The sequence below is a fragment of the Balaenoptera musculus genome, chromosome 1 (genome assembly GCF_009873245.2).
Source record: "Balaenoptera musculus isolate JJ_BM4_2016_0621 chromosome 1, mBalMus1.pri.v3, whole genome shotgun sequence".
In the NCBI taxonomy this organism is placed as follows: Eukaryota; Metazoa; Chordata; class Mammalia; order Artiodactyla; family Balaenopteridae; genus Balaenoptera; species Balaenoptera musculus.
Window position 1 is genome coordinate 179,838,547 of NC_045785.1, and position 12,664 is coordinate 179,851,210.

General features: G+C 40.0%; 1 protein-coding gene across 3 annotated transcripts in view; it reads right to left on the reverse strand.

The window, feature by feature from the left end:
• Positions 1 to 5,174: 5,174 nt before the first annotated feature.
• Positions 5,175 to 12,664, reverse strand: part of ZBTB41 (zinc finger and BTB domain containing 41) — a 44,420-nt gene continuing 36,930 nt past the window's right edge. For all 3 annotated transcript variants that reach the window (XM_036867943.1, XM_036867951.1, XM_036867962.1), the window contains exon 11: positions 5,175 to 11,407. In XM_036867943.1, coding sequence (XP_036723838.1) covers positions 10,752 to 11,407 — 656 coding nt within the window. In that variant the 3' untranslated portion in view covers positions 5,175 to 10,751. The remainder of the gene's footprint in view (positions 11,408 to 12,664) is intronic.

Consider the following 12,664-nt stretch of genomic DNA (forward strand, 5'->3'; position numbering starts at 1 on the left):
GCAAACAGCGCAGGTTCTTTGCTCTGTTTAAACTTCCCGCCTCCACCAATGGGCGCGTCCGGCCCCACCCACCTCCGCGCAGGGCCAATCACCGGGCAGCAGCCCCGGCCAATGAGAAGACGGCGCCTTATTTAAACGTGTCGACGGCAGCGCGGCGCTCTGCGCGCGGAGGCGACAGTGGCGTCGGGGTCTCGGCGGCCCCTGAGGCCCGGGGCTCAGACTCGGAATTCGCCTTTCGGTTTTGTGAACAGGTTGCTTGAAAGAAAGAGAGTCACAGCACTTCCACCGTAAATGCAGCAGTCATTGCGATGCTGGGACAGTCATTTCCCTCCCCCAGTGTACCCGGCCAGGGTCACAACTCTGAGCTCCCCTCAGAGGCTTCCTGGGCCCAAATGGGAGAAAATGAGGAAAATTAAATGTATAGTTAGTGTGAACGTGCTGATGTCAGTGCCTGACCCCAGCAGGGGCTCCGTGATACTGGGAGCAAAACTAGGTAAACAAGCAAAACCCGAGATTCCCAGAAATTCATAAGCGATCGTCTTGACGGGCATTGCCCTTGACAAATAACTTCTCGGTTTTCATTTTAATTGTAGACATCTGATAATAATGGTTATCGCTTACATGTTACTCTTTGCCAGGGATTGTTTTAAGCCCTGGACATATTTATCTCAACCTTCACTTCAACCCTGTGAGGGAGGTGCCATTATTCGTGCTTCACAGATGAGCGAGGCTGGTGTCCAGCCAGCCAGGAAGTGGCAAAGCCAGGAAAGGGACACAGGCAGCTCGGCTGGTCTTGCTCTCACCCCTGCACCTACTGCCTCTAAAGACAGGAGGAGACTTTAAAAAATAACGTGTGGATGTGTGTACGCGTGCACGAAATATATCAAAAGAAAACTCCCTGGGTGGAAAACCAAAATGAGGAAGGTGGGATCTGAAATTATATTCACTGACACCCATTTTGACCTGATGTTGAACCCTGTTATCTTAACGATATTTAATCAAAAGTGTTCACGGAGGTTTCTTAAAATCCTAATTTAGGATTCCACTACTCCATAATTTTTTAGCAAAATGGTAATGTGAACGACAATAACCTTCATATACACTTAATTTATATTTATTATTTCATACTGTGAATGTTGTTCATCAAATTAACATTACAAATATAAGCCCTTAAGCTTAAGTCACTGACATATTTGTTTCAACGCTTTTTAACATGATAGTAACACATCTTGTTTATCTATGCTGTCCCCTCGCAGTCTCTCTTCATAAAGCAATGCCCTTGACGCACGGTTTTAGAAAATCCAGAATAAACTGCATGGGATATTTTTCATTTGCCCTCCACTTCCACCCTCCACCCTTTTCCAGCCTGCCCTTTGCTGTGGGATGCTGGCCTGTGTTCTGTATTTGCTACATCCATAGGTTTTTTACTCTGTAGCTTCTGTTTTACTCAAAGAGGGAGGTAAGGGTACTTCCCCCATTCCCGCCCCCTCTTGGGCTGACTCCATCTCAACATTAAAATCACAAGTAGCTGGAGAGGTGCCCTCTCCTCATGGGTCTCTGGGGATCTGGGTGTGGGGATACCATGGTGTTACTAGTCCCAGGATATGGCACTATTGCTTGTTTCCCTGCATCCCTGTCACATCTTTGCAAATAGTCCCTTTATTAAACTTCCTTGAATTCCACTAAATTGGAGAGGGCCAACTATTTCCTTAGTGTCCCTGGCTGATGCAATAGTGGCCTTAGGAAATTGCCTCTTAAGATAGAATTCTGAATTGAGTTGCTCATATTTGAGGAGCACAGGGATAAACTCCTGCTAGCGAGAAACACATCATGATAATCCAAGGGATGTGGTAGCATCCTGAGTCCTCAAATTATCTATCTGTGGTGGCAGCATGAGGTGAAGTGTATATGAAGGGCAATTTATTCAAAAATCAGGTGGCCGGGGCACACAGTGGCTATGCCAACACTTTATAAATGATTATAAAGCTTAGAGTGTCACCTGGTTTTACCTGACCACCCAGGAGAGCATACGTAGGGAAAAAGAAAATGAAACTCTGTGAACATCCAAGGGTACCACTAAGAACATATCTTGAGGGCTTCCCTGGTGGCGCAGTGGTTGAGAATCTGCCTGCTAATGCAGGGGACACGGGTTCGAGCCCTGGTCTGGGAAGATCCCACATGCCACGGAGCAGCTGGGCCCGTGAGCCACAACTACTGAGCCTGCGCGTCTGTAACCTGTGCTCCGCAACAAGAGAGGCCGCGATAGTGAGAGGCCCGCGCACCGCGATGAAGAGTGGCCCCCGCTTGCCGCAACTAGAGAAAGCCCTCGCACGACCCGAAGACCCAACACAGCCAAAAATAAATAAATAAATAAATAAAGTAGCTATAAAATTAAAAAAAAAAAAAGAACATATCTTGAGAACAAGAATGTGTGGACGGAAGGCCTGAAGAAGCCCCTCACTTCCTGTGGTCTCAGGGAACACATGGCCAAGGACTAATCCCGAGGCTGCTGGTAAATGTGGCAGCACTGATTAAATGCTCGACCCTACCAGCCCTCCTAGCTAAGGGGAGGGAGGGGGACCCTGGGAAGGAGTATAGTATTTGGGCAAAATTTTAAAGGCTGAGAGCTTGTAATTCTCCCTATTCCCACAAACCTCCCTCACCAGCAGAGGCAGCCCCTCCACGGGTCCGTTATATTGATGACATTTGCTAATTAAATCTGATGAGCAAGAAACAGCTGTCAGGAACTGGGAGGGTCTGAGAATTACCCCACTGAAGTTTTACTGGAACACAGAGACACCCATTCCTTTACATGTTATCTACGACTGCTTTCACACTACAAAGGCAGAGTCGAATAGTTCCAGGAGAAATCATATTGCCTGCAAAGCCTGTACTACTTAGTATCTGGCCCTTTACAAAGAAGTTTGCCGACCGGGGATCTAATCCAAGGAACAAAACAACTGGATGTGACAAGCAACATTCCATTATCAAGTCAAAGTGGTGAACACCAGCCCAGGGCTGAGCAGGCCCCAGGTTCACAAGCTGCACAGACGACTCGGGTCCTGTAATATCTCCTCCTCCTACACTGCCTCTCTCAGTCTATACCTCGGGGAAATTGGGGATTTCCTTGACCATTTCATAAAGGAAGAAAAAGTCTGGTTTATGGATGGATGTGTATGGCAGGCCAGATGTGAGCAGAGCTATGATCTAGCCTCCCCTCAGGGTAGATGAGAACACCCAGTGAGCAGAATTTTGGATGGTGCATCTAATCCACTTCAAAAGGGAGAAGACACGTCTCTGCTCTCTGCTGACTCAAGGGCACAGTCAACAGGTTGGGCAGTGGGTCAAGGGTGTGGAAAAAGCAAAATGAAAACTTGGTGACAAGTAAGTCTGGGGAGGAGAGGTATGTAAAAGGGCATCTCAAGATAGGGACGGGGGAATTCCCTGGTGGTGCAATGGTTAGGAATCCGCCTGCCAATGCAGGGGACATGGGTTTGAGCCCTAGTCGGGGAAGATCCCACATGCTGCGGAGCAACTAAGCCCGTGCGCCACAACTGCTAAGCAACAAAGACCCAAAGCAGCCAAAAATAATTAATTAAAAAGAAAAATAGGGACAGGAAGTTAAGAAATTTGTGTCCCTAGTAAATGCCATCAGAGAATATCCAAGGCAAAGGAAGAGCTCAAAAATCAGGCAAACAAGACAACCTGTCCTGCTTAGATGTCAGAACCACTTTCCTCAGAAACCCCATTCTTACTTGGTGAACCCATGTATACACTGGCCATGGCCGCAGATATGGGGGCTACGAAAGAGCTTAAACAGTCTCCCTCTTTCCAAGGCTGATCGGATGTCCCACCGCTGAGAGCCTGACCTGCGAACAGAGGCCAAGCAGAACCCCCAGTGTGACTCCACTCCCCAGGGACCAACCAGTTACCTGTGGCATGTGGGTTACATTAAACCCTTTCTATCACAGAAGAGGTGGTATTTTCCTCTCTGGAGTAGATGTGTTTTCTGAGTATAGATTGCTGTACCTGCCCCCACTATCCATGCACGGACATACAGAATGCTTTCTCTAGAACCTGTGGAGGTTTTCAAAGTGTGTCTAAAAATTCTTGGTCACTTCTCCCTTCAAGAGGGGAATCTTAATTTGTGTCCCTTGAGTGGTGTGGACTTAGGGACTTGCAGTGGCACATGTGATGTGCTATCACTTCCTAGATTAGGTTATAAAAGACTGCAACTTAAGTCCTGCCTGTGTTCTCTCTTTCATTTTTTCTTGGGGGCAGCAGCTGTGTATCTATCACCAGGCAGCCCTGTAGAGAGAGGCTGTGTGGGGAGGAACTCTGGCCAGAAGTGGGCTTGGAGGTGAAGCCTGCTCCAGGATGGCCTCTAGAGACTGCAGCTCACATGAAGTTTGACTTCAACCCCAGGATGGCCTCTATAGAGACTGCAGCTCCCATGAAGTTTGACTTCAACCCCCGGGGAGACCCTGAGCCAGAGCCACCCAGCTCAGCCACTCGATTCCTGACCCACAAGACCTGTGAGGTAATGTCTGTTGTTTGAAGCCACTACATTTGGTCTAATGTGTTACACAGCAATAGAGAATTAGGTGTCCCACACAACACCGCCTCCAGTGGGAAGGCTTGGAATTCACTAGTCTTCTACCAGCTGCCTGCGGAGGCTCAGTTATGGTGCCAGATGCAGATGACAGCTGGCCAGGTCGGGTGTGTCCTGTCTCTCAGCTCGTGCCTTAGACCAGCAGCGGTCCGTCCCGTGGCCAGAGTGTACAGTTCTGGGAATGAGGGGCAGTGGCGAGAGTGACCCCTCTCACTGTCACAGGGACCAGCCCATTCATGGGATTTTCTACACTTCAGGCTCCTTGGGGAAAAACAGCGCATGACTACTTCAAGCATAATAGTCCACTATTAATATTTAAACATATTAATTAGCCACTTAAAAACCATTAAATAATGATTTATACATTTTAACATATAAAATATTTCAAAATGGTATCTAGCTTATGAAGAATGAAAATTTAATAACTGTGCCCCAAGACACTGGTTTTCTATGTGTTCATGATCTTTTTATTCAATTTTTCAGGAGGCAGGCAGAGCACTGCATTGTCATGATGTGAAAATGTGTTCAATAAAACCTAGATATGCTTTGTTAGGACCAAAGAACTTTATTTTAAATATCAAAACAACACATAGAACTAGTTCAATATACAATACACTTCCTAGTCTTCACAGAGAACTGAATTTTTCTATAAAGACACTGGTACTCAGGATACACGAGACAGTCAAAATATCTATAAAACTCACAAGATACTTTACACACAGTTGACAAAATAATGAATCTTGATATTTTAGATTTTTCTTTGCAATTGTTTTTAAAAGAGTTCTAATGATTAAAAAGAAAACTTAGGATTGGAGACTGAAAACTAAGTTCAAAGGCATTTCCACTTTAGTGTACATCATAAATCCCGTAATCAGAACACTTCCTACACAACACGGAGCAGCCAAATGCCCACCTCTGTGCTCATTTTTTGGCAGCCGCAGTCATCAGTTGTAATACAGTTTTGTCCACAGGGATAAGAGAAGTCCGATTGTTACAAGGAATAAAAATTTTGTAATTACAAAGCAGGAATACCAAGCAACAAGGCGAAATAACAATGAGAAGTGTGCATGCTCTTCGTTCAAGAAATGTTTTAAAATCGCCAGCAGTAATGCAAGCACCGAAACTACTTCTTTACCTAAGAATTTGGAAAAAAGCAGAACAAAAGACGTATATCCATCTTTGTATAACCTCTAGTCTCTGAATATAATTCTTATTTTCTCTCTTTATAAATGGCTACGGAGGCTAAATTTAAATTGGGGATTTTTCAACAGTCACAGACTCAAGATCAATGCACAGCAAGTTGAAAGGTGAAGAGTAAACACAGTACAGACGCTCTCTCTACCAGACCTTTCCCTCATCCTCCACATGACCTAATGCTGTAACTTCTACCTTATTAAGGCCACTTCCAAAGAGGAAGCGCAGAAAACATGCCACTATTGCAGGAAAAAAGTACCTTGAAGTAGAAACAATTTTAGAGGAAATAAGGGAACGATCCCCCCTGTCAAAAACCACTATAGACTTTACTGAGAGGAATGTGCAAAAGAAAGGGGGGGACCTAAAAAGAATTGTCTATGGTTCCTAGAAATTATCAAAAAATTATTCTCACATTATCCATTATTCAATCTAATAGTAACATTTACCATAACACTATTAAAAGTTTTAGAAATGCTACTTTGTTTCTTATTAAAAAATACATTTTGAGTCATTTTAAATTTGGCACTGAATCTTAGAATAATCCAACATGACTTTAAAAGTCCTAATTTTTCCTGAGTTCATCAACTCAATTTGTCTGTTGGTTGGGATGTTGCTGCTTTTTATGAGACCCATCTCAAGCCAACACCTCTGGCTCAGTTTCAGGCAAACTGAAAAAAGAAGCTGCTCAGTGTAGAGCTGGGTGGTTTGGTAACTGATTATTAACAAGAAAAGGTGGGGGATGGGAGGAGGAGAGGCAGACACACTGCTCTTTTTACTTTACTTGTCAGATTCCTCTAATGAGCATCTAGAGACAGGCCCAGGAGTGGCTTCACAGTAACTAGAAAGGCCACAGTAGTAGAGATTAAAAAAAAAAAAAAAAAAAAAATCACACTAGTACTTGGTGCCAATTTTCCTACAAAAACATAAAGCAACCTAAAAAAAACTGTTGCCTGACCAGCAGGCAACACACACATAAGACCCATAACAACAACAAAACAACCACAATCATTTATTAACCAAAACAGTCCGGCCAGCAGAGTCAACTCTAAGCAAGTATAGCGCACTGAAAAGGCACAAAGCATTCAATCCAGAGAAGACTGGGCATATATAAAAGGACACTGTCAAAGAGCTAGCTGATGCTTCACGTCTGACTTTCCACCAATGATACCGCAGAGTGATCTGCTAGGAGGAGAACACAAACTTACACACCAGTGAATGGTGTTGTTAATTCGTTTGCAATTACAGAGTGAAAAGCAATGAATGATATTTAAATACTTGTTAGCCCTTAACTAATAGCTTAGAGTCACTCCTCAAAGATGTTTTGACAATTTTAAGGTTGACAGAAAATTATTAATGTACCTACTTCACGATCTACCGTCACTTTAAATTAAGTCACTTAATAAAGCACCAGTTTAAAACTCTATTTTTGCTACTCCTCTTCAACAGATGACTAAGTTACTTACTTAAAAGTATGCAAAGATCACTGCCTTCACAGTTGTTGGTGAAATCTTGCTGGCATGAAGAACAAACCCTAATCTTAAATAGCATTTAGGCTGCAAAAAATAGGTGGGGTTTCTTACAAAAAAAATCTTCAGCTTGTCTTAAAAAAAATTCTAAGGCAAAATTAATTAATAGTGTAGTGTAAAAAGTAAGCTTACTTTTAGCATTTAATAGTGACCACTTAAAAGATAACATTCAATTAATTAAACTGAGGAAAACTGAGTATTTTTATTTGTAACTGGTTTGTCAGTATGACTATTCCCAGAGTATTTTCTTCTGTTCTTATTTTTATACATATAAACACAAACACTTAATCTTAGTATTCAAACGATTTTTTAAAAAAATCCATAATCCTAGGACTTCAACTGTGCTTCTTTGGACAAATATTTATTCAAACAACAAAGAATTTAAATTCTTTTAAACTATTTTAATACCTACTAAAAATCTTTGGTGCATTTAAGTAAAAATGGATTAGGTTAACAAATTTCTACATTTGATAAATTATTCAATTTACATAATAAGTGCTAACTGCTATCAACTACAAAATTAATTTAAAACAATAAATTATACTCATAAAATAAAAAATTCTGCAGGAGGCTAAACTTAGTTGCAAGATTCAAAAGTTTAAGTATATAATTTACAGAATTAATGGGTTTTAGAGTTAATGGAGCATCTGTTCAAAATGCTCCAAATCACAACGTGACAAAAGGTTAACTGAAAAGAGTAGGCCTCATTTCGTATTTTTTGTGCCAACTTCAAAAACTTATATACATTCAGTTTGCTCAAATCCATGAGGTTTTCACAATTGTAAAATTTCTTATATTCTAATTTGGAAATTAGAGGCAGCAGATTTGTTTGTCTGTTCACCCGCTGAGGTTATTTCTTCATAAGAATTATACTACCTACCTCCCAGACTGTTTTCAAGATTACATGAGAAAACGCAGTGCCCGGCACCTTGTAAGCATTCATTAATGCTCCATTTCTTTCCCTATTGGTAGCTCTGCCACTTATTAATGATGTAGGCTTAACCTCAGATTCTTCATCTCTCTAACACGGGAATACAGTATGTCATTTCTATTTCAGAGCTGGTTATGAGGTTTAAATGAGATAACTGTGAAAGCATTGTATAAAACAGTAAACTACTATTCAAGTTTGTTATCTACAATAATAACTAAATATAATTATGTTTCACTTTATATAAGAGATGTATTCCAGAAAAGTTCTATACTGTAAACCAATTCCTACAATCAAATCATATATTTAAAGCATTAGGAGATTATTATTAAAAGAACCCTAAAGTCAATACCTTCAAAAAGCAAGGTATGCTTTTGAATGTGAAAATGCAACACCGCAACACCCTCTTTTTCTGCTACCAAACATATAATATACCACACACATACACATATATACCATTTGCCTTTCTATAAGTCCAAACTTTCCTACATTGGTTTATATGCAAGGCAGGGTACATTTTTAGATATGATATCTTTTCATCATACTAAGTTTTTTAGTTAAGTCTTATACGTCTTTATGATAAAAATCATAAAGATATGTATTTTTTAAAGTCATTTTGAAAGACAGAATAATAGTACCTCATATAGTCAAGTTCTATCATGTAAGTACTCCAGACATAACATTTCCACACAAAAGTAAGAATGCTTTATAAAGAATTAATACATAACTAGTATCTATCGGTCCTAGGATGATTATAACCAAACTTTGATAAATGAGGCAAAACTCAGGTTGGTTTTATTACTTATATGAGCTGCTTTGGTTAACTGCCCTAATTCTCAACTTTTTTTTTCTTTTGTTTTATTTCCATTAGTGTGGTGAGTATTCCTGTAAAGTACCTTCATTTCTTAAGTGCTTCAGCAAACAAATTTCCACATTATTAAGTGGTTAAATTTTATTCACTAAAACTTCATTATTTTATTTGTGATTTTTTCACAAGGGCTGGGCCAGACTTTACACAAAAAAAGTGCTTAAAGCAATTAGGAGTGTAAACAAAACTGAAATAGAAAACTCTTAAAATTGCTATTTTCCAGTAGTTTACATACAAATGACATGCTAATAATAAATCAACCCTGCCTATTCTCTAACCCTTTAAGCAGCTCTACTAGGAAACATCCTAGTTTAAGTTTAAACTGACTTGAAAATATGGAAAGTGCACATCTTTAAAGGTATTTTACAATTCTGACTGACTTTTTCCTCATTTAATTTTAATCAGTGAGGTTTTGCTCTAACTGCTATTTCCTTTTATCAAGTCCTCAACTTTTGTCTCATACAAAAATAAAAATCAAGGATAATTACAGACATTAGGCTATGTGTAAAGCAAAAATAAAGATCTAGATTACATGTAAATCTGTATACAAATAATGGTTCCCTTTAATTGGAAAACATTAAGTTCAATTAGACACAAATTTTATGTTTGTTTGGCACCTTTTCTAACAATCATATATGAAATCTGTAGGTTCTATTTCCCAGAGTTTCAGTTAGCAAAGGTAAATGAGACCAAAAGTAGCTTGTTAATTAAATTTTCATTAATTAGTTATAACTGCCCTTCCCATAGTAAGACGAAGATATATGTTGTGATATATTATTGTTTCTGAAATAAATGGCAAAATACAAAAGGTGAACTTACCTTGAAAAATATCTAGTTAAAACTGTCATATTTTGCTTTTAACACATTTTTAACTTGTGTAATTTAATGCCTAGACCTGTATTTGCATTTCTTATTCATAATAATTGAAGCACAGGTAAAAACCAATCATTTGGGTAATTATTTCAATTCTACATTTCCTTTAATGAGCTAATCCTGCATTAGTTAGCTTTCTGGCTTTGAGTTTGTCAAAAGACCAAAGGATAGTGATAAACTGAAATTATGGCCAGATGAAAAAAGAACACAGAACTATCCAAGACTTTCTTATAAATTCAAATTCCTGATTTCAGTTTTTAAAAATCTGGAAGAAATAATAATGAAACCTTAGTTAGGATAAGGAACAGTTGCAATTATCAGTACTATATACTCTTGTATTCTTTCTTAAAAGCTACATCATCCTTAGCACTTGTTTGGAAGATGGGGAAGGGAGAAACGAGGAATGAGACTAAAGAAGAATAAAAATTTCCACTGATGACTAAAAACAAATACCCTCATAATGTTAACAGCTAATAGTTTTGAAAAGTTAGAGAAACCATTAAAAATTAGCACTAGTCTTTAAAAAAATCACAAAAATGTCCATTTCAAATATTATACCTCAAAATATGTCCAAATATTCATATGTTCAGTAAACAGAGATACATATTTTTCTTGATTTGAAACGGTTCTGAGGACTTGAGAAACCAGAGAAAATGAAAAAATAGCAGCCCCACTAAGTTAAAAGCTGTCAGCTCTAGGCTACCATTAACGCGTAACCACGGAAAAAGTCTGTGGAATGTTTAGGTTTACTCATGAATGATGCTCACTATTAGAAATACTTTGTACAGCAGTGGCATTATCGAGGCCCAATAACGTTCCAAGGTAAGACTGTTCTCTAGGATCTAGCATTTGTTCAGGTCGGACTGGATGAACTATATTTGCAGGCTGAGGAGTAAGAGTGTATTTCTCCAGAAAAGCTAAGTCGGCTGCTCGTGGGTAATCAGTGGATGGCGGCTGTGGCGACAGGATCTCGTGAGAAGGTGGAGGGAGAGTGGTGGTGTGACGCACCAGGTCGCTCTGAGCATCAGGCATCTGGACTGGAAGCAGCGTTACGGGGACACACACTTCAGCAGACACACTCTGCAACATAGTCTTGGTGTCCGACGGGTAAACTTTGGGCTGGTCCATATACTGTTTTGTTTCTGTTTGAAAGATTTTATCATCGGATGAGTACTCTACTGGCAAGGATACAAGCTTCTCCTCAGAAGCACTGAGAGGATCGTCAGGTGACTTGATGCCATGAACGTGGTCAATGTGGTATTTCAGCTTGTCTTTCCGCTTAAATGTTGCATTACAGTGCTGACAGTTGAAAGGCCGGGCATCAGAATGAATGACCAAGTGTTTTGTTAAAGTTTTCTTAATTCTAAAAGATTGATTGCAAATTTGACACTTGTATGGTTTTTCACCTGTAATACGAACACAAATGAAATTAACTGTAAAACGCAGTCACTTGGTAAGACAATGATTTTAATTAAGTAGCAAATTTTCCATGGGAATACTTACAAGAACTTAATAAAAGCAGTAATATATGCTATCACAAAGTGGAGACGGTATAGTAACTGGTAAAGAGAATGAGCTCAAACATCCAAAAGATCTTAGTTTGAATTCTAGCTACACCATTTACCAGGCAAACCTGGAGCAAGCTCCCCAACTTCTAAGCATAGTCTCCTCACCTGTTATATGGAATAATATCAGTACCTACCTCACAGACTTGGTGAAAGGACTGAATGAGAAAATGAAATAATAGTGCTTAGCATTACACTGGCACATGGTAAGTACTTGATAAACCTAGGCTGTTGTCATTATTGCTTGTTTGCTATTATTCCCACTATAGCCCCTAAAAGAGTTGTAAACTAGAGCATTTGATTTCCTCCCACCCAAGAAGGATAAAAGCTAAAACAGCAACTCAATTAACCTGGTTCTTTGGATCAGAATGAGAAGTAGTAACACCAATGTCTAGCCTGACATTAGAACAAGGAGAGTTGATGAGGATCAAGAATAAGGAAGCTTGGCCAGTTTTCAATTCTTCCGGAGTCAGGTTCTCACACGGCAGTTTTTGGTTTTTGTTTTTTTCACATGAAACATAAACTCCTACAGTAGCCAGGGTGGTTGGCTAATCCCCGAAAGGTATGATTTTGTTACCTTACATGGTGAAAGGGTCTCTGCAGATATGATTAAGGTTAAAGATCCTGAAGTGGGGAGATTAACCAGGTAGGCCCAATCTAATCACGTGGGTCTTTAAAAGCAGTGATAACTGAAGATGAAAAGGTCAGAGAGCTGTGACAAGAGAAGTCAATCCCGAACTGCTGGTTCTGAAAATGGAAGAAGGAGGCTAGGACCCACGGAATGTGGCAGCCTCTAAAAGCTGAGAAAGCTCTCAGCTTACAACCAGTTAAAAAACTAGAACCTGGGCCCTGGTCCTGCAACTCAAAGAATCGATTCTACCAGTAACCCAAATGAGCAGGAAACAGATTCTCCTCTAGAGCCTCCAGAAAGAAATGGAGCCCTACCAACACCGAGGTTTTAGCTTGGGTTACACTTCTCACCTACAGATTTGTTACATCATAAACTTGTATTGTAAGCCATTTGCAAGAGAGAGGTACATAAGACAAAGCGAGCAGTCTAACATACATATAATTGGAGTCCCGAAAGAAAATAGAGTA